Source organism: Ursus arctos, unplaced genomic scaffold, assembly GCF_023065955.2.
Source record: "Ursus arctos isolate Adak ecotype North America unplaced genomic scaffold, UrsArc2.0 scaffold_26, whole genome shotgun sequence".
Lineage (NCBI taxonomy): Eukaryota > Metazoa > Chordata > Mammalia > Carnivora > Ursidae > Ursus > Ursus arctos.
The window spans coordinates 33,572,136-33,595,128 of NW_026622941.1; the positions used below are offsets into that span (position 1 = coordinate 33,572,136).

Here is a 22,993-nt window from a genome sequence, read left to right on the forward strand (position 1 = left end):
TTTATGTGAGAAAGAAATAAGCTTCTAACTTGAAGCCACCATTATTTTGGGTTTGTGTTCACTTATTGCCAAATCTCATCTCAGGTAATCCTACCTAATACACAAGTTTATAAAGGTTTTCTTTTCAGTGTTAAGTTCTATAAATACGGATATAATATGGATATATAACATGGTGTTTATTTATTACATTATTAAAATCCTCTGAATACCTCTGTTTATTTTTGGTCTTGGTGTGCAAATTGTCTATTAAAGATCAACCCTGTGTTAGTGGCTTTATCAATTTCTTTTATTTCTGGGAGATTTTGCTATATGTAAACACCTTCTATGATGTTTGCTACTAACAATTATTGTATATTTTGGTAGATTACTATACAAAATTATTTTTTAAAATTATTTTATCCCATTTTAAACTTTGAGTCTTGATTTTACTATTTCTGATCATATTATATTTGATTTCTTTTATTTTTATTCTTTGTCTTTTCCCATTCCTTTATTTTCCTTCTTCCTTTGTCATTTTCCCTAGGTGTTTGTAGGATTAACCTCAGAGAGTTCTGAAGGTGAGTTATTTTGAGGGATGCTAGGCCTGCCCGGGAAATTGCCCTTAGCTTCACCCATTCTCTTGATAAGCATTCAGAAATACGTTGGGATGGTTTTATGGCTGATGCGTGGGCAGACACACAGCTTGAGCCTATAGAACAGTGAAGATGGGAGGGCACAGAAAGAGGTGGGGAAGAGAAGGAGGTGAAAATCCTGTGGAAAGGCAAGGTAAGTTCTGCAGAATCCTTCCTCAGTACAGCCAATCATATCCAAACTCTTGAGTCCACACGGAAATCACTAGGGACTGAAAAGTCCATACCACCACCAGGCAGCTTACTGTGCTGTCTTGTGCTTTGTGTAATCAAATCCGTAAGTTTCAATATCCTTTTCCATAAAGAAACCTTACATCCTCTACTGACATGGGCTCGCTTTGCACTGATTGCATCATCATTTTGTTGTGAAAGTTACCAGAGCACCGGAAGCAAACAAGTTTTTTAAAACCAAACACAGGGATTGTGTTGTTTTTTAAATCACTTTGTTTATATAAAAATGCTACATGTTTACTTAAAAGAATGCCTAGCATGACAAAGACTAGTAGGAGTGGGGAGAAAAAAGGAGACAAAGAAGTTAGCATTTATTGAGATCTCGCTATATGCCAAACATTATTTTAAGTATTTTGTGGACATTAACTCATTTAATTCTCACAATGGCTTTACAACATAGAACTATTACTGCACCCATTTTACAGAAGAGGAAACTGAAAAATAGTTACTAAGTAACTCGCTCAAAATTAGTTATTGGGAGGCAGAGCTATTTCAGTCCCCCCCACCCCTCGCTCCTTAGCTTCTCTTATGCTTCTCAGCAAAAATAAGTTAAAGTTACCATCATCTCAAATTCCACCCCTCCGAAATAACTATGATTAACATCAAAAGAACATCATTTTCACAGATTTTTCTCTACATACATACAGGTAGAAGGATAGGTAGAAATATATAAAATAGGGTTATACTATGCATGTTATGAAGAAATGAATGAAAGACTACAAATGGACAAAAACTTAGAGTGACACCTTGCATGAAGGATTAAGATTAACCTAATTCTTTGACTAAAACTTTTAAATAATTTAAAATGAGATTGGTATCACGATACATTTTAAACTCCTTATTAGTAAAGGCTGCTAACACTCCCTACAACCTCCTTGGTTTCCATCTCCCAATTTTTGCAGATTACGTTATTTTGTCAAAGTGTATTATTTTGGATTCTGGTATGTAATCACACTATCCCCACATTTCCCATTAGTTTTATATTGAATGGATTCACTGTTCATCATAAATTCTTTTAATCATTGTGTCTCCACTACGGAGGTCTTTATGTTGATTCATTAGTTAATTGACTGCCTTCATTTATATTAGATTTTTCAAGAACAGCTCAAGGGTTTACAATTTTTTTGGTTCATGCATGTCTGCCTTTATATTTGAATGAGATCTGGTTATAAAATGTTTGGGTTACTTTTTTTTTTTCATTCATTTATAGACATTCTCTCAGTCCTTTGAATGTTGCTGTATAGAAGTCTAAAAATAGCTTTTTTTTCCCCTGTGAGCATGATCTGCTCTTCCTGACATCACATGAAGAACTCTGTCTTTATTTTTGCAATTTAACAACCTAACCAGAATATATCTAGTTGTTAGTATTCAGAAACAAAATTTTCTGGAATAAGATGTGCTCTTTCAATCTGCTGATTATTTTACTACAGTTTTCATTCCAAGGAAATTTTCTTGTATCTTTAAATACTTTTTTTTTCCTGTTCCATGTGTTCATGCAAAATTTCTAGTCTGTGGTGCTATTGGCATTTTTCTAATTGTGATTATTTTTTTTCAGTGACATTTGACTCACTGTGCTACAACTTTCCTTTATGTCAGCAAGTTACTTCTCAACTGTCTTCTGTTCCTTTCTTATTTATTTGATTTTTAATGGTATCCTTTTGATCCTCAACTTGTTCTTTAAGCCTTTTTTTCCTTTTTTTTTTTTTTTTTTTTTAAGAGAGAGAGGGAGTGAAAGGGTGTGGATAGGGGCAGAAGGAGAGGGAGAGAGAGAATCATAAGCAGGCTTCACACCCAGCATGGCGCCCAACACAGGACTTGACACAGGGCTTGATCTCAAAACCCTGAGATCATGACTTGAACCAAAATCAAGAGTCAGAGGCTTAACTGACTGAGCCACCCAGGCACCCAAATTAGGCCTCTTTTTTAACCTCATTCAACTGTTGTATCATTTCATTTTTGAGATTTACCTTAATGAATTCATGACCTTAATAAGTTGTTGCATAGTGTGAAGCACTTGAGTGAAATGTGTTCCTTAGGATATAGTTTCTTCTAGGCTGGATTTTTTTTTCTTCTGTAGTATAACCACATAGTTATCACGCCATTTGTTAAATAGCAGGCTCATTCTTGGACAGCTCCGTTGAGATCCTCTACATACTGTGATAAAGTGTGGATTACTTCTTACTCGGTCAATAAGAATTTATTGAGCACTTCTACACCCCAAGCCTTTATCAATGAGTAAAACAGAAAGAAAAAAAAAAAAATCCCTATTTATATTCTGGTAAATAGGGAGACAGATTGTTGAGTAAGAATGATAATAAGTAATAATAAGTAATAAACATAGTAAATATATTACATTACATGTTAGAAGGTGATAAGCACTATGGAGGGAAAAAAACAGAGCAAAGTAAAAAGACTCAAAAGTACTAAGTTAGAGACAGGCACGAATCACAACTTTATATAGGTAGATAGTCAGTGTAGGTGTTCTGGTTGTCTATTGTTGTATGACAAACTATCCCAAAACTTAAGTGGCTTTAAGTGACAACCATTTTATTATATCACAGGATTTTGTAGATCAGAAATTTGGGCAGGGCTTCTGTTCTACCTGGTGTCAACTACAGTCACTCAGTGTTTTTCAACTGTTGGCAGGGTTGGGCTGGAGAATCCAATATGGTTTCACTGGTCCAAGGGGTTTAAGATGACATCAATCACCTGCCTGGACTTGGAGGAGGTGACTGGACACTTGGTCTCAGCTGGGACACTCGCCTTCCCCATGGAGTCTCAGGATGTCTCGAGGGTTTCTACAGCAGGGTAGTCAGACTTCTTACAAGGAATCTCAGGTTTCTAAGAGTCCATGAAGTTGCTAGTTCCAAAGCTAAGCCTGCATACTCTACTGGTCTAAGCAGCCATAGACCATCCTTGATTCAAGAGGATGGGAAATACTCTCCTCAATAGGAGGAGTGTCAGAAAATTTGCAGCCATCTCTCATTCATCTAGTAGGCTTCACTGGGAATTGACATTTAACCAAAGACTTGAAAGAGATGAGGGAGTTGTCCAGGCAAATGTTGGGGAGATTTGCAGAGAAAGGAAAATATAGTGCAAAATCTCCTAGGCAAGAGTGTGTCAGGCATGCAAATATGGCTGAAGAAGAATGAGCAAGGAAAGAGTATTTAAAAAAATTAGAGAAATAATGGGAGAGGACAGGTTACTGGCAGAACCTCTAAGGTCTTGTAGACGTCTAAGGACTTTGGCTTTTACTATAAGTGGTGTGTCACTGAGGATTGAACAGAGATATGACATGGTATGATTTCACCTTTTATTGTATTTTTTTAAAAAGATTTTATTTATTTGAGAGTGAGAGAGACAGCCAGTGAGAGAGGGAACACAAGCAGGAGGAATGGGAGAGGAAGAAGCAGGCTCCCAGCAGAGGAGCCTGATGCAGGGCTTGAGGATCATGCCCTGAGCCAAAGGCAGATGCCCAACGACTGAACCACCCAGGCGCCCCTGATTTCACCTTTTAAAAGGAGCAGTCTAGCTGCTATGCTGAAAATAAACTGTAGCTGGACATTGTTGGGATCAGGGTCTCCATTTAGGAGTCCGTTACACTAATTTAAGCAACAGAAAGTGATGGCCCACACAAGCAGAGGAGAAAGCAAGGTAGTAAGCAGTGGTTGGATTCTGGATTTAATTTGAAGGTTGATACACTAGTATTTTTAATGGCTTGTGTGTGGACTGTGGATGAACATGAGAGAAGTAATGAATGGCTCCCAAGATTTTAGCCTGAGCAACTGGAAGGATAGATTTATCAGTATTTAAGTAAAGATTCTAAATAGGGCAGGTTCAAGAGTGAAATCAAGGATTCTATTCTGTTTTGGCTATGTTAAGTTTGGAATGGATACTAGATATTTTAGCAGAGATATCAAGTAGGAATGTGCAGTAGAAAACAGTCCGGAATTTGAGAGACATCTTGATTGATGATACAAATTGGGGAGATAGTTGATGTTTTTAAAGACATCAACTGAATGAAATCACTGAGAAGGTCTGATGTATTCTAGATATATTAAGAGAGTGGGAAGAAAATGGAGTGCCAGAAAGGAAACTGAAAAGTGTTGAACGAGGAAAGAGGAACACAGAATATGATGAAATGGAGGCCAGCTGAAGAAAGTGTTTCAATGAAAATGGTACATCTGGGGCACCTGGGTGGCTCAGTGGGTTAAGCGTCTGTCTTTGACTCAGGTCATGATTCCAGGGTCTTGGGATTGAGTCCCGCATTGGGCTCTCTGCTCAGCGGGGAGTCTGCTTCACCCTCTCCCTCTGCCTGCTGCTCCCCCTGCTTGTGCTCTCTCTCTGTCACATAAGTACATGAAATCTTAAAAAAAAAAAAAAAAGAAGAAAGAAAGAAAGAAAAAAGAAAGAAGAAAGAAAGAAAGAAAGAAAGAAAGAAAGAAAGAAAGAAAGAAAAAGAAAGAAAAAGAAAGAAAAAGAAAGAAAAAGAAAGAAAAAGAAAGAAAAAGAAAATGGTACTTCAAAGTCTGCCAAATGCTGCTGATAGGTTAAATAAGATGATGATTAGCAATTGGACATTGGCATTAAGAACACACAAGTCACACAAGTTAACCTTGACGAAAGAGTAATTGGAAACAGAATATAGACAACTCTTTCAAAGAATTTTACTGGAAATGGTCCAGTACAGTGAAGAAAAATTGTAAAGAGGAAAGAATTGATGGAACAATGTCCTTGAGTTACACAAGAGGGTGTAGGATCTAGCGCAAGATGAAGGACCTGGCTTTAGATAGAAGCTGTAGTAACACGGAGAAGCCAGAATCCACGGAAGCCGACGCAGGTTTATCATACATTTGAAATTAATGTTTGTGCATGATTCATTAATGGTGCCAAAAAGTGAACTAACAGGGTATGTGAATCATATGACCTTATACCATCATCTGTAGTTTTGTGTACATTCACTATAATCTTGCCAGCACTGAGTTTCCTCTCATTTAAAAACAAAACAGGGGCACCTGGGTGGCTCAGTCGTTAACCGTCTGCCTTCGGCTCAGGGCGTGATCCTGGAGTCTGGGATCGAGCCCCACATTGGGCTCCATGCTCTGCTGGGAGCCTGCTTCTTCCTCTCCCACTCCCCCTGCTTGTGTTCCCTCTCTCGCTGGCTATCTCTCTGTCAAATAAATAAATAAAATCTTAAAAAAAAAACAAAACCTACCAAAAACACTTGGATTACATCTAAAAAAAAAAAAAAATGCACCCCTTCTGGTTTGATTTTCACTATCAATGAGGATGTACCTTTTTTTGGAATATAATTTTATTTAATATCTTTATAAATAATATGGCCAGAGTTCACACTCTTTTACAAATTTACAAAAAAACAAAAACAAAAATTCCACAGTTTTATAAAACATCTCTCAATATTCATTCACCAAATTTGAGTGTCTACCATGATCAGTCACAATACTAGGTGACAGAGATACCACAATAATAACAGAAATGGTTTTTGCCTCCAGAGTTTACATTCTAGAATTGTACTACCCAACATGGTAGCCACTAGCCACTAGTGGCCATTGAACACTTGAAATGTAGCAAGTTCAAATGGAGATGTGCTGTATGTGAAAAATACATGCTACTTAGTATGAAAAAGAATGTTTATCTCACTAACATTTTCATATTGACTACATGTCCAGATGATAATATTTTGGATATATTGGGTTGAGTAAAACATATTATTAAATGGCTGGCTTAGTCAGTAGAGCACGTAACTCTTGATCTCAGGGTTGTGAGCTCAAGCCCCACATTGGGTGTAGAGATCACTTAAAATCTTTAAAAAATAAAATAATTTTAAAAATTAAGTTATTTTCAGGTGCTTTTTACTGCTTTTGTGGTTACTAGAAAACTTAAAATTATATATGTGATTCCATTATATTTCTCTTTGCACTGTTCTAAAAGATTAAAAAAACTGTAACCAGTTAAGTGGCCCTATTAATAGATTTTAAGTGCTAAAGTACAGGCAAAACACAGGTCAGTTTTTGCTAATTTTCACAAAAAAAATTTTTTGAACTTAACTACTCAAAATATATTTTTTTAAGATTTTATTTATTTGACAGATAGAGTACAAGCAGGGAGAGGGGCAGGCAGAGGGAGAAGCAGGCTCCCCGCTGAGCAAGGAGCCTGATGCAGGACTTGATCCCAGGACCCTGCGATCACCACCTGAGCCAAAGGCAGACGCTTAACCGACTGAACCACACAGGTGCCCTACTCAAAATATTTTTTTAAAAAAATAAAGAATGTAAAGGTAGAAGAACCATCCTAAAGTAACAATATTCAGACATGCCAGTCTCACAAAAAAATAGTCTTACTTATTTTACTAAAATGTCTTAAACTATACAAAAATTTTCATCCTTTTAATTAAAAAATAAAATTGTATTTTGCAATAACGTGGATAGAGCTAGAAAGTATAATGGTGAGCGAAATAACTCAGGGTAGACAAGTACCATATGATCTCACTCATATATGGAATTTAAGAAACAAAACAAACGAGCAAAGGAAAAAAAGAGACAAACCAAGCAACATAACATTATAGAGAACAAACTGATGGCTACCAGAGGGAGGGAGGGAGGAGGCTGGGGGAAATAAGGGATAGGGATAGATGAAAAAAAAAAGAAAGAAAGAAAATAGCTTATTGTTTTTCAAGACTATATTTTGTCTGTAAAATGATATAGAGGTTATCTTGATGATTTCATAATCTAAATAAAATTCAAAGATCCTAGTAAAAAATAACAATCTGACATTTACCTGAGGTACACTAGCTCTCTGTCCACAATTTAATGTCCCTTAGAGTAAATTAAATCACACTTCACTTGCAAAATGGGCAGAGTGATTATTTACTATGAAGTTAAAACTCATTACTTAACACATTTATATTTCAGAAGTCTGTGTGCTAATCTCTACATAAGTACGTTATTATGAAATATGCAGTTATAAAGAATGAGGTGGATCTAATGTATTAACAAGGAAAAATCACATTATGTGGAAAAAAGGCAAGTTGTAGAAGTGTGCAAAGTAGGGCCCAACCATACCTTCGTTGTGTGTCTTACAGATACACGTGCACAGCAAAAGACTTTGTATACTTGAAGTATAATTAATGTAGTGTTATATTAGTTTCAGGTATACAATATAGTGATTTTACAATTCTATACATTACTCAGTGCTCATCACAGTATGTGTACTTTTACTTCCCTTTATCAATTTCACCCATTCCCCCACCATCTCCCCTCTGGCAACCACCAGTTTATTATCTGTATTTAAGAGTTTGGGTTTATTTTTTCTCTTCTTTGTTCATTTGTTATTTCTTAAATTCCACATATGAGTGAAATCGTGTGGTATTTTTGTTTCTCTTATTTCACTTAGTATTATAACCTCTGGTTCTTTTTTTTTTTTTTTAAGATTTTATTTATTTATTTGAAAGAGATAGAGACAGCCAGCGAGAGAGGGAACACAAGCAGGGGGAGTGGGAGAGGAAGAAGCAGGCTCACAGCGGAGGAGCCTGACGTGGGGCTCGATCCCATAACGCCGGGATCACGCCCTGAGCCGAAGGCAGACGCTTAACCACTGTGCCACCCAGGCGCCCCTATAACCTCTGGTTCTAACCATGTTGCTGCAAATGGCAAGATCTCATTCTTTTTTGCAGCTGAGCAATATCCCGTAGTGTGTACGTATGTATATATATTTCTTCTGTATATCTATAATCTATGTATCTCTATATACCACATCTTCTTTATCCATTTCTGTAGATGGATGTGCTGGGTTGCTTTCATATCTTGGCTATTGTAAATAATGCTGCAGTAAATATAAGAGTGCATATATCTTTTCAAATTAGTGTTTTCATCTTTTTTAGGCAAACACCCAAGTCGTGGGATTACTGAATCATATGGTAATTCTATTTTTAAATTTTTGAGGCACCTCCACACTATTTTCCACAGTGGCTGCAACAGTTTGCATTCCCATGAACAGTACACAAGGGTTCCTTTTTCTCCACATCCTCACCAAGTCTTATTTCTTGTGTTTTTTATTTTAGCCATTCTAACAGGTGTGGGGTGACATTTCATTATAGTCTTAACTTCCATTTCCATGATTAGTGATGTTGAGCATCTTTTCATGTGTCTGTTTTTATCTGTAGGTCTTTGGAAAAATGTCTGTCCTCTCCTCTATTATTTAACTGGATTAGTTGATTCTTTGGTGTTGAGTTACTTAAGTTCTTTTTATATTCTGGACATTAACTCCTTATCAGATCTCACTTGCAAATTATCTTCTTCATCGGTTTGTCTTTTTGTTTTGTGATGGTTCCCTTCACTGTGCAAAAGCTTTTTATTTTGGTATAGTCCCAGTTTTATTTTGCTTTTGTTTCCCTTGCCTGAGGAGACATATCTAGAAAAATGTTTCTACAGCTGATGTCAAAGAGATTACTGTCTGTATTTTCTTCTCAGAGTTTTATAGTTTTATGCCTTGCATTTAGGTCTTTAATCCATTTTATTTTTGTGTATGGTGTAAGAAAGTGGTCCAGTTTCACTCTTTTGCATGTAGCTTCCAGTTTTCCCAACACCATTTGTTGAAGAGGCTTGTCTTTTCCCTATTATATATTCTTGCCTCCTGTCATAAATTAATTGACCATATAAATGTGGGTTTATTTCTCGGCTCTCTATTTTGTCCTGTGGATCCATTGTCTATTTCTGTGCCAGCACCATACTGTTTTGATTACTACAACTTTGTCGTGTATCTTAGGGGAAGTCTGGGATTGTGGTACCTCCAACTTTGTTCTTCTTTCTCAAGATTGCTTGGAGTATTTGGGGTCTTTTGTGGTTCCATAGAAATTTTAGGATTATTTGTTCTAGTTCTGTGAAATTGCTTTTGGTATTTTGATAGGGATTGCATTACTTCACATACTTTTTTCTTCTGTATTATCTGAATTTGTTTCAATGGGGACATTTTGTAACTTATAAAAGATTTAGTTGAAAATACAAGGATTGCTAATAAGTATTTATTAATACATTTTTCATCATGAATTTCAAAGAACTGCTTCTTAGAAGCAGTCATCATCTCAATAATCTTTTATTTTATTTTATTTTAAAGATTTTATTTATTTATTCAACAGAGATAGAGACAGCCAGCGAGAGAGGGAACACAAGCAGGGGGAGTGGGAGAGGAAGAAGCAGGCTCATAGCGGAAGAGCCTGATGTGGGGCTCGATCCCAGATCGCCGGGATCACGCCCTGAGCTGAAGGCAGACGCTTAACCGCTGTGCCACCCAGGCGCCCCTCAATAATCTTTTAAAACCCTTTATATTGTGACTAGAAAAACCCATTGTATAAATAATAAAATATGTAAAACCACAAACTGTGAGATCATAACAATACAGAGAACTTTCAAAGCAAAATTACATCCTGGCACAGAATCTAATCTGAAATGCGATCCCCCTGGAAATTTTAAGAAATACTTGGGCCAGTAAAATAACGTATGGTCTGTCACCTACCCAGTAGCTATCTCCCAAGCTCCCAATCCTTCTACCCCACCAACTTCTAATAGAACCCTGATGTGTTCCCTTTCCTCAGAGCAGCCATTCTTTAAGGGGAAACCATCTTTAAGTTTGGGGCAGATCTTCACGGTCTGAGCCAATTGTTGGTTTTATTGCCTTTGCAAAGTGACTGTTTTAGGCACAGATATGATTATGGCTATGCAAGCAGAACCTTCCTCTTACAAAAAAGACATATTTCTGCCTCTGGTTGTCATTGCCATCTGGATGTTAGCTGTCACTCTGTGTCCATGTGGTGAGACCAAGCTCACATGGTGAGAATGGTAATGGAAAAACAGACAGTACTTTACTTCCTGATGACATTGTTCAGCTGCAGAAATACCCAGTCCAGAAACTGCCCACTGCCTATGCTCCTGGTTATCAAGCATCCCAACCCTAAAGATTCCAAAATTGTTTTTGATTGATAGAATAATTCAGATACACCATTTGAAGATATTAAACATTTATGGAGTACATGTTTATTTAGCAACAGCAATACAGTTTTTCAAGAAAAAGATGACTTGAACTCCAATACAGAACAAAGCAATTTTCCATTATTCTCAGGTCACACCCGAATCTATAATCTTACTTCCCTTTAATAAATTTTAAAATACACAAAATACTTGGAGGAAGATATCCAAATTATCCTAAAATCATAATATTTTAAGGTAAAAAGCAGTTTAAAGGTAGTAGTTTCTACATATCACAGTACACCAACAGGCCTTCCTGAAGCTTTAGAACCATTACTACTCAAAATATTAATATATTTATGCAAAATGCCTGTGAAAAATTGAAACACCTGCAACCTTTCCAGTTTTTTATTTCAGGAACAGGTGCAAACCATGATCTCCTTCAAGATCTTGTTATAACATCCATCAAAAACCATTGGTCCGGCTCTCAAATACGGATGACAGTGCATATTATGCATGTGGGTTCCGCTAAGTCTTGAATGGATGACATATTCCATAGGTATACAACAAGCCCGGAATTACTTTTGCATAACATTCCAATATTCCCTGAAGAGATTTTATACAAAGTTGAAAACAGCTATTTGCTATTATAGTCAAAGTCAATTTACTTTTTAAATGGAATATAACACTGTTACGTTCTCGTGTTTTACAAGGAGTCGCTATGGTATTATGTGTTTGAGTATGTTTGCAAATTCAGATTGTATATATAAATCAAACATAAGCAAAGGCTCCACATCAGTTCTTAAGTTTGATATTAAAATGCCTGACCACAGACCCTTCAAATAACATTCACAATACTGGTAGTAAGAGAAATTTCATTTTTCCCCCTATTTTTTCAAAGGCACTCTTTTGTTTAAAAAACTGAGTTTACAGGAAATTCTAAAGAAATAATCCCATTAGACATTGGAAATTATTGGTACTGATGAGGTGAAAATAGGTTGTTTTCCATTTAAAAGTAAATTTGACATTAATTTTAAATTGCCTAGTCCAACATGCTATTTCACATTCTTCTCATGGTTCTCTAATTCCTAGACATTTGAATTAACAACATATTCATTTTTAGATAAAAAAAGAAAACAACATTCCTGTACCACCTCTTAGACTTAAGGTTATATAACTTAGTTTTAGAAATCTGGTTTCCTGTTCAGTGAATTAGGAAACAGCAAACACCGGAACAACTTAGCCAGACTTTAAGAGGCGAAAAAGGGTTGCTTTGGCAATGTAAAAAGGATAACTGTTACAGTACAAATCATTAATCTACTTTTATTAAATATTAAAATGCAATAAGGCAACTGTTGTTTTAAGACACTTGAAAGTATATTTAATAAATGGATAACTGGCCCCATACCTGACATATTGCACCACTACTCTCCTTCTCTATTTACTCTAAGGAACCAAAAAAAGTTACTTAAAAAAAATAGTAACAACAGATCCATGATCTTTCTAACACACTTCGAAGAGGTTCTGATTACCATTACGGTATTTACTACTTACAATACAAACTTCTGAAAGACACTGAATAGTATCTTTTCAGGCTTTTCCCTTCAGTGTGTTTCTCCTGTCTCCTATTCTCTTGAATCCATTTATAATGGTTCGACTGAAAGTATGCCCACTGAGGAATCAATAAATGTGATTTACTGTGTAAGCTGCCATTCAAGGCAGGGCAGTGATTCCCAAATCTGGCTTCCTATCAGTATCATCTGGAAACCTGCTGTAATAGATTCCTGGGGCCCCTTCAAGCCTAACCAGCCATCCCCCCCACCCGAGCCTCCCCTGTGAATCCATGTGGTTAGTCCTGCATAATCTAACAACTGGCAGGACTAAAAGGACGACGTTAAAAAGGAGGGTATTTGTCATCATGTTTCCATAGGTCTCAGCTCACAAACTGGAATCCAGTAAAGAAATACAATGTTGAATGATTACCATTAAATTCTGATCAGTGAGTGCAGTGACTGAACAGGACTGCAGTATTGACGAATCAAACCAGAGCATCTGTGCTGCCCGCCTCCATGAAAGCCAGCACCCTTCCTGACCCCAGAGGGCCTCACAAACTGAACACAGAAGGCAGGCAGACAGTGGCACAGGGTGGGGAGCCTACGACTCAAAAAGTGACAGTTTCCACAGCGTTTCTACCTCCACTTCTCGATTTTCCCACTCTCATTCCATCTTTTCTCTTACTCTGCCTTTTGCCATTCTCACTTTTATTCCCTTCTCTTTCCTCACTTTTCTCACTTTCTCTCTTTTCCTTCCCTTTTTTTTTTCATTCATTCATGACCACTCCTTTCTTCTCTGCTTTCTCTTCCTTAAAAACTCCTCCTTACATAATAGAAGCAAATTCTTACTGGAGATACAATACATGTCGGAAAACATTCACACTAAGGAAACAGAATGGTCTGTACAGGAGGCAAAACAGAACTCCAACACTAGTGCTCGTGTGCGGCATGCATTAGCCATGTAGAATGCATTCAAATCCATTCTCTCTGCTGAGTCACGTAACTTTCTGACTTACGACTTCTGAGACTCATGAGTTTGGAAGAGCATATCAATTGTTTACAAACCTAAGGCACAGAGAAGGTGAAAGGATATGCCTGAGGTCCCAAACCAAGAAAAGAATCCAGATACAACACACAGACTGGGTTTCTTGCCATTATACCAGTAACATCTGACAGGAGGCAAGATGAAAGAGCAATGAGTAAGCGGTAATATTATTTCAGGTTCTCAAGTGTCCAAAAGATAACTGGGTTACCTTATACATTATGAACTATTCTTCACACGGGGGAAAAAAATTATGTATTGCTTTCACAATATATATTTTCTAAAGGTTTCTAAGTTCTTTTAAGATGGCTACTTCATACAAATGAAGTTTGACTACATTTTAAAGTCATTCCACTTTGGTAATACTGTAGCCCAGAGATAGTTCTGAGGTCGGAATTGTTCTAACACAAAGACTCAAAGAATACATAATGTAATTTATATAAAATGCATAGATACACTTTTATGAAAAGAAATATAATATGTTCTCTAACTTGTTCTATAAATTTAACCTCATTAATGCTGAGAACTGCGTTTCTTAAAAATTCTCAAAGAAAAAGTTACCTTATCTAAAGAAAAATTAGGAAAACTCATTTTACTATTATTATGGACTTTCTGTGATACCCTAGATTTTAGGTAAATATAATCCCTAAGTTTTCACCATATCCCAATTTATGGTGAAATGCCCAATTAGGTCAGGTCTGAATAAAACCAGACGAAAAACCTTCTAATTGACCCACAATGTGGAGTGTTTAACAGTGTAAATAAGCATAACATGAGACCAGAGATACATAGTCCAGTTGGATTAAATCAGGACAACACTCTACATAGCCCCAACTCACTTTATTAGAGCCCATGGGGCTGAGAGTCTGTGTTCACTGAGGAAATTAAACCTAAGAAACTTACAAATAATATAAATTCAAATCTTGCCAATAACCCCAATTCCTCTAATATTTCAGAATCACATTTATAATCTACTAACTGTGCCAAGAATTATGGTATCCTAACTTCAACCTTCAACTTGGCAAAATGATTCCCAGTAGTTCCCAAACTAGCTGACATCAAAATCATCTGAGATGCTTACTAAAAATAGAATCATAAGATGACTTATTTTTGCACCCTAATCTAACACTGGAGACATTTAAGGAAATTTGCTTAGGAATGGATAGTAACTGAAGCCAAAGGAGGTATGATGTCATTGTAGTTACCGAAGTACTCACAGCAGTAAAATGACAGGCTAGCAGGCATTTTCTTTAAGACACTTCAGTGAAAGGAAAAGGAACAGAGGACACAAATATGGTAAGATATTTAAGTGTTTGATCTGGGCGATGAGTACCACTGTACTATTCTCTCTACTTCTATGTAGTTTTAAAAATCTCTTCATTAAAAAAACATTGGCAGCCCCTGTCCTAGACACAGTGTCCAAGAAGTCTAAGGGGAACCCCGGGGATCCACGCTCAACAAATTCCCCATGAGGGTCTAATCCAGACAGGCAGAGTTCTCTTTCGGGGACCATTAGAAATGATCTTATATATACCTTCCAAAGTCCAAAATTCCAGGATTCTCATTTTCTACTCAGTAAACTCAATTTCCGCACAGTTCACAAGTGCTTACATTCACCATGGCATTCTGCCAAGGACATGCAGATTGTGTTCTCTAAACGCATCTGTTCAAAGAGTGCTGGGCTGGTTATCAACTTCTAATTTGCCTTTTTTACACCTTCCTCTCTCAATTTGCCCTGACTGAACTGCAAAAGACAGGGGACAACTGTACTGACCATGTCTTTCGGCATATGCCATGTCTCCACAGAGGACACTCTATCTTTATAAAGCTGATCACCACTTTTTTCACATAAGTGGTTTTTTTTCTTCATGATTTTTCCTTCTCTATTTAAGTATTAAGATACCATAGAGGAAAACGAATAACCATATAGCACTTAATAAAATGAGATATATGCCACAGCACAATACATGCTAAGTACTCAGAATCTACAGTTATGTTAGAGAGCAGTCAAGAACACTAAGAGAAGTAATATTTTTCTTATTGTCAAGATTAAAAAAAATGTCTTAAGTGATGTTCAAAAAAGGAAGATACGCACAGTAACCCAATCAAACTACTTTTTCTATACTCGGATAGAACAATCTTCTGAATCCAAATCACCCACGGAAGTTGTCTGACTGACTTAAGGTAAGGCTCTCTACATTTGCTTCTTCAAAAGTATCTTGCAAAGCCATTCTGAGGTAGAAGAAAAAAGTTTAAGTGGACCACTTTTTTCTGCTTCATTGTAACTAAAATTACTGTTCACAGGAAGTATATAGCTTATGCCTTTTGGTCCATCACATTTTCCACAATCACGTAAGTATACTAGTTAATTCTCACTTTATGATCAGCATATGTTTTGCTTCCAGAATGCCCAGTAAAGCTGAAAATTTTCATTTAAAGTGATGAAAATTTTCAAAAATATCTGTTTAACAATCTCAGATCTGAGTTTTGGCAACAGGTTAACATATACAAATGAAAATACTACATTTCACAAACACAGACTAAAACTCCAACATTTTTATGGTTTTCCCACTTTCTTAGATAGCTCAATTTTAACATGCAGCTTACTTATAATCTAATTTTAAACATGATTGTCACAGGAGGATTCTCAAACGGAGATGAAATGTATAAAGGCACACATCGATTGTCAATGGTTACACCGGTTCCATCGCATTGCTTTAGAAACAGAACATGTTCTGTTCCTGTAAACTTTCTGTCACACATTTAAAGTGAGGTTAGTGCTGACATAAAATTATTGCTATACTCACAGTTTGAGTGTTTTCACTGTGTCTGAGGTACATTTTGTCCATCCATACACCCCTACTGTTCCTACTCACTTGAGAAGAGTCAACCAAAGTCTGTAGGCTACAAACCATTCGATATTTTCATCAATACTGGACTGACAGCAAATAACATTACAAAACACCAGAGATCAAAAATGTCTTCTTGTTGGAGTCCAAGACTTTAACTTATTCTTCATTGCTTGAATATATGCTCATTTAACTTCTTCAGGAGAAACAATTATTCTGAAGATGAATAATTCCTTCCTGAATACTTCATCAAAGACCATTCCTTCACACATGTCCTCTGATATTTTGTTGTTTTAACTCATTTGATTTAATGGTCACCAAGGATCACCTTTCCTTTGGTGGTCTATCATAACGATCTTGTATGCTTTTTGTTAGCTGTTTGATAAATATTTTGTAAATTTTTCCACAGTACGTATGGACTGTCTTTTGTAGTTCTAGTTCTAAAGGTTTTAATAAGGAACGGATGTTGTCATCTTTAAAAGAACACTAGAGAAAAAAAAAATAAAAAGACAAAGATATATACATATATATAAATTTGGTTATTCTCCAAACTTCTTCAATTTAATATTGTTAACTTCCACTTAGTCTCACAAAAAAGTACACATGCTCAACAGATATTTTCAAGGAATTAAATGGAAGTATGACCTCACATTAGAGGAGGGAGAAAGTCACAGTAAATCACTGAGGGCATCAGGGAAAGTTTTTCAGAGAAGAGGTAATGGAGGCAGGGCATTACAAGCCAAGGGAAGAACATGTGCAAGAGCGGAGAAGGCCCAGAGACACTGGCTAGTGTGAGATGATGACCAAAAGCTCTGAAGGTATGTATCTGAGAGACACTAAGGAAAGCCAAAACTCACTCCGATAATAGTGTTGAGGCTGGACTACAAAGAATTGAGAGAGAGGCATGGAGTGAGAGGAATGAATGCAAAATGACAGCATAGTTCAGGGTTTTGCAAAGAGCCCTAACTATACAAAGTGGCCCCATGGGTAAATGCATTTGGGAGCTGCTCCACATCACGCACTCTTCGTGGGAACTCACGCCGGCACATGAAAAGCTGTAAACAGGAAAATGAAAAATACATGTGTGGACTGTTGTTTGGCCTACTGGTTCCAAAATACATTTTGACCAGAGTCCTTTTTTTACTGTAAAATATATATAATATCCCAAGGAATAGATTTTGAAAAATACTATAGTAGCAGTTATTAAGTGGAAATAACTTGTGATTTTAGTGTTTTCAACCAGCTATATATATATATTTTTTTAAAGATTTTATTTATTTATTCGACAGAGATAGAGACAGCCAGTGAGAGAGGGAACACAAGCAGGGGGAGTGGGAGAGGAAGAAGCAGGCTCATAGCGGAGGAGCCTGATGTGGGGCTCGATCCCAGAACGCCGGGATCACGCCCTGAGCCGAAGGCAGATGCTCAACCGCTGTGCCACCCAGGCGCCCCTCAACCAGCTATATTTTTTATTTGGCGTTTGCAACTAGGCATTAGAAAGATAGATAGGGCTTAAAAAATGGAGCATTTTATGTGAAAGTTTAGAGTCAGTGAAAAATGCAAGCTCCTGAAGGAAATGCAGAACCTGAAATCTCGGAGAGCTCAAATGACCTAAGGTGATCCCCAAGACTCACTAGCATGACACTGAGGGAGAGGAAAGTGCCACTTGAATCACAATTAGTGAGTCCATGGGAAGCTGTAGCCAATCTCTGGAGAACAGGATGAACTTAGTAACATGGCTTTTATCAGTGTAGAGATGTAAAGAGATACTGACCCTCAGTATCGCTTCAGAAAGAAAACTATGAGCATTAACTGCATGAAACCATCACTCTTAGGGTGTTTTTTTTTTTCCTTAGGGTGATTTTTAAACCCAATCACATACACTGAAGATAAACATTGTTTAGAAGATTAAAAACAAAAAGAGGAGAGGATGCTTAACTAGGAAGAATGTAATGAAACTGGCATGTAGGTATCTGGGAGAAACTTATAAAAGCTGGATTGGTTTATTTAGTTATTTTTTTAAGTGCTGTATATAGATACACCTAAAATTTATTTGGGGTTAAAAGCAGCAGCCATGTTGAAAAAGGCAGCCTTTATCAAGGCTTATCACTTTTATCAAGTAACACTGTCAAGTAACATCTCACTGTGTACCAAAAACATCCCTGGACCACTGTGGTTGAGAGGCCAATGACAATGGGAAGCCCAAACTGTGATCTTTTTCTTACTAAACAATGAAAATAAAATGACAACATGGGGTGACCAGGTGATGAGTTTTAAGGAGGGCACCTGTTGGGGTGAGCACTGGGTATTATACGCAACTAATGAATCACTGAACACTACAACAATTATGATGTACTACTATATGTTGGCTAACTGAACATAATGAAAAATTTTTAAAAATTTTTAAAAAGAAAATGACAACATTACAAAGGTGTTTAAAAGTTAATTCCCAAAAATATGAAGTACTTGAGATTCAGTTTATTCATTTTCATGTTATTTGAAGCCCAGTGTTTGTGGTTAAAAAATTTTTTTTTCATGGGGTGCCTAGCTGGCTCAGTAGGAGAAGCATGTGACTCTTGATCTTGGGGTCATGAGTTCGAGCCCTTTGTTGGGTGTAGAGATTACTTAAGTAAATAAAGAATTAAAAAAAGTTTTTTTCTTCCCTAAGTATTTTGAAGATTTTTCTAAAATAAAAACAGTGACTCATGAATTAGAGCTCTTTTAGTCCACCATATAACACAACTAATTTGACCTTTCAGGGAAAAGATGATAAATTACCAAAATTGCCACCCATATAAATATAGCCTGAAGTCATGGCACATTCTGCCATTCACATAATCTGCAGCACTACAGAGTTGTGCGGGACATAACTTGCATCTAGGTGTTCCCCTTCCCAGAGGCCACATGTGGCCTTACCTGACTGTAGGCCTTTTTCTGCACAGTATGCTCTGCCTCACTCATTTTCACTTTTCCTTCTATGCCTGGTACTCATCCTTCTAGCTCAGTTCAAATATCAGCACTTCTGAGAAGCCTTTCCTGATACAGTTAATCACTCCTTCATTGGCACAGTATGCAGTGCACACACTTTTAAGAAGGTCATGCTTTACATATAAGACTGTCAGATGAAAGACAGCAAATAACTATTGAGGCTAAGATGACCACAATTAGAGAACCTGAGGCATTTTCAAAGAATAAAACATGTTTTAAAAATATGGCAGAATGGCATTTCAATCCAACAAATGCTGAGAGCCAAATACATACAAGAAGGTACAACAGTACACCCTAAACCACAATTTCACTTTCCCTGCGGCGAACGGCAGTCTGGAAGCAGGTGATCCTCCTCCTGACATACTGTCGCAGGTCAACAGTAGCTTAACGCTACATGACAAAGCCTACATCATTCACCTCACTTCATCTCATCACAAAGGCATCTTATCATCTCACATCATCACAAGGAAAGGATGCCTATAGGGCAATAAACTGTTTTGAGAGATCACATTCATGTAACTTTTATTACAATGTATTGTTTTATAACTGTTCTACTTCATTATTACTGTTCTCAAGTCTCTTATGTGTTTAATTTATAAATTAAACTCTATCAGAGATATGTATGTATAGGAAAAAAAACATAGTATATATAGGGTTCAGTACTATCTTTAGTTTCAGACATCCACTGGGGGGCTTGAAACATATCCTCCATGGACAAGGTGCGGGACGACCATAGCACAGAAGGGAAACACTCGGGACGACTCCCTTGCAGAGATAGTTATGCAAATATAAGCAGGATGTGAAGTAAATCAAAGTTAACACAGAACCACCAAGAAATGTAATTCAGAATGAAATACATGAAGCAGAAAATACCTTATAGAGCAATAAAATGTTTTGTTCCCATTTTGCATTTGCAATTTTTAATCTTAATATTTTTATTCACTCAACAACTAATATTTAACAAATATGTATGGACTGTAAAACCTGATTTGCTGGAAGACACAGCCATGCATTTACATTTTAAAGATGGTTCATATCCTTTATAACTCATATTGTTCATTGCATTCAATGGCTATGACTAAGCTTCTGTCTGAAACTTGCATAAATACCCTTGTCTGAATACATTGCTTTTAAAAATTACACTTCTCATTGAATTATAGATAAGGGAAGATAAAAACACTAACCAAGAGCACCATAAAAGACTGATTAACTTCATTAAAGTGAAAAATGGAAAGACACAGCTATAGTTAATACAGATACAAAACAAACACAAATAATCAATTCAGTATTTGAAATCATTTTAAAAGATTTATTTTTTTTTAAATGAAGTGTAATTAGTCAGCTTAAAACCATTACTCGGGTTTTTAAAGGTATATATTTACCAAAGCTCTAAGAAAAGACCAAATAAAACTAGTGAAATTTAATTCCTTAATAATGGATTTTCTTAATGCTCAAAGGAAACAAAGAAATCATGTTTTTATAGGAATGCATTTCTTTTCTATTCTGCAGTCTCAGAACCACAAAAGTACTTTTCTTCATTTTTATCACCATTTGACAACCCATGATAAAGCATTAATATACAAAATTGATTTCTGGGGGCATATAAGGTCTGCTACATTAAAATGAACATCAACACTAAATTTTAGAATTCTTCAGTGAGTGTAGCTATATCATGATAAACTGATTATACAGAAACTTTATCTGCCAAGTTTACAGAAGAAATAATACACAAAGTGGTAGCCTACAATGTCATTAGCACTTTGCCTACCACCAAGTTTGAGAAACACTGATCTCCAGGAAAGAATTTCAATTCCTTATCATTGCAGATCACCACCTTGACGCGGCATATCATCACCACACTGATCCCAGCCCAGCCACTGCCTACCTTCACCCCGCACTCCACTCCAGCTGAACAGCTCCACACCTGACCTCTCCACGGACTTTTCATGAAAAAAGTGTTTTTTGTATTGAAAACCCCTGAGCCTTTTTCTCAGGCAGTACTCTGACCAGACAGACCCTGCTCCTGGAAAACTCTTCCTCATTCAAGGCCCACTTCAAAGGCCTCCTTTGAGTGAGGCACAAGCTTTCCCTGGCCCTTCAAGGCAAACAAAGCTCTTATACTCTCTTACAGTTCCAGTACAGTTTCTGTCACAATGGATTACAGTTAAATATTTTCATCCTCATTCCTATTAATGAGGCTGTACTAGACCAGTCATTAGCAATAAAAAGAATAAGAATCTAAAAAACAGAGGCAATCAGCTCTTCTCCTGATCCCCACACTTAAATCAAACTAGCACTTCTGTTATTTACTTATGTTCTGTCTTCACGTCCACATAAGATTAGGCACAGTCTAGCAGAACAAAGAGTACATCTGCATGAGAGATAAGTGGTCACATATATTTCTCCCCAGGTATACTTCTCCCCACGTAATTCACTGCATAGACAGTGAGGATATAGCCCGTTAAGCAAAATCATAATCCAATCTTCATTTGGACTTGCCCCAAGTTTTGGTCCCCAACATATTCATGGAAACCCGGTTCATGCAACAAACTAGAGGTATGTAAAATATAGTCACCTGTCCCTGTCAACCCACCTTAATCACATAAAAGAAGATTGCAAGAATAAGGAGAAAAAAAAAAAAAAAGAACAGATATCTGGAGCAAGGGTGGGAAAGAGGCAGTATAATTTTCTCAAACTCAATATAAAGCAGATGCTTAAAAGAGGAAACCCCACTTACAAAGGCAACAAAGAAGATAAAATACCTAAGCATAAACTTAAAAGATGTTCAAAATCTGAATGAAGAAATCTATTAAACATTCCTGAAAGAACAAATGGAAAGACAGCCCTTGTTCTTAAGATGTCCCAATACCATCAAAACGTCAGCGGCTCCTAAGTTAATATAAGAAACTGATTCACTCCCAATAAAAATACAGTTTTTTGAGTTAATGAGTTAATATTTGTTTTTTAAGTTAAATGAGTTAATATTTGTGGAAAAATAAATATGCAATAGCTAGGAAAACACTTGAGAACAGGCTCTGAGGAGGGAGTAATCCACCATATATTAAAACATAGTACAACGCCTTTATAACTAAAATAGTGTGGCATTAATGCACAATTAGACAAACCAGGGGAACAAAAGAGAAAATTCAGAAATTACAAAATGGAACTTCAGTATATGATAAAGTATCTCAAATCTTTGGGTTAAAGATAGGCTTTTAAACAAATGTGTGTTCATTTTGAGTGCATGTTGAACATTCTCCAGAACAGATCACGTACTGGGTCACGAATTGGCCCTCAACAAGTATAAAAAGACTGAGATCATTCCATGCATATTTTCAGACCACAATGCATGAAACTTGAAGTCGACCACAAGGAAATATTTAGGAGGACCACAAATACATGGAGGTTAAAGAACATCCCACCAAAGAATGACTAGGTTAAGCAAGAAATTAAAGAAGAAATAAAAAAATACATGGAAGCAAATGAAAATGAAAACACAACAGTCCAAAACCTTTAGGATGCAGCAAAAGCAGTCCTAAGAGGGAAAGATACTGCAATATAGGCCTAAATCAAGAAGCAAGAAGTCTCAAATATACAACCTAACCTTACACCTAAAGGAGCTATAAAAGGAACAACAAATAATGCCTAACGCCAGCAGAAGAAGGGAAATCATAAAGATCAGAGCAAAAATAAACAATACAGAAACAACAACAACAAAAAA

General features: G+C 36.6%; 1 protein-coding gene across 4 annotated transcripts in view; it reads right to left on the reverse strand.

The window, feature by feature from the left end:
* Positions 1-10,876: 10,876 nt before the first annotated feature.
* GXYLT1 (glucoside xylosyltransferase 1) overlaps positions 10,877-22,993 on the reverse strand; it is a 55,788-nt gene continuing 43,671 nt past the window's right edge. For 3 of the 4 annotated variants that reach the window (XM_048216795.2, XM_048216796.2, XM_048216793.2), the window contains one exon: positions 10,877-16,770. In XM_048216795.2, the coding sequence (XP_048072752.1) occupies positions 16,609-16,770 (162 nt within the window). In that variant the 3' untranslated portion in view covers positions 10,877-16,608. Of the gene's footprint in view, positions 16,771-16,866; positions 17,340-22,993 lie in introns of those variants that run through there. The other variant, XM_048216794.2, reaches the window with a different exon arrangement.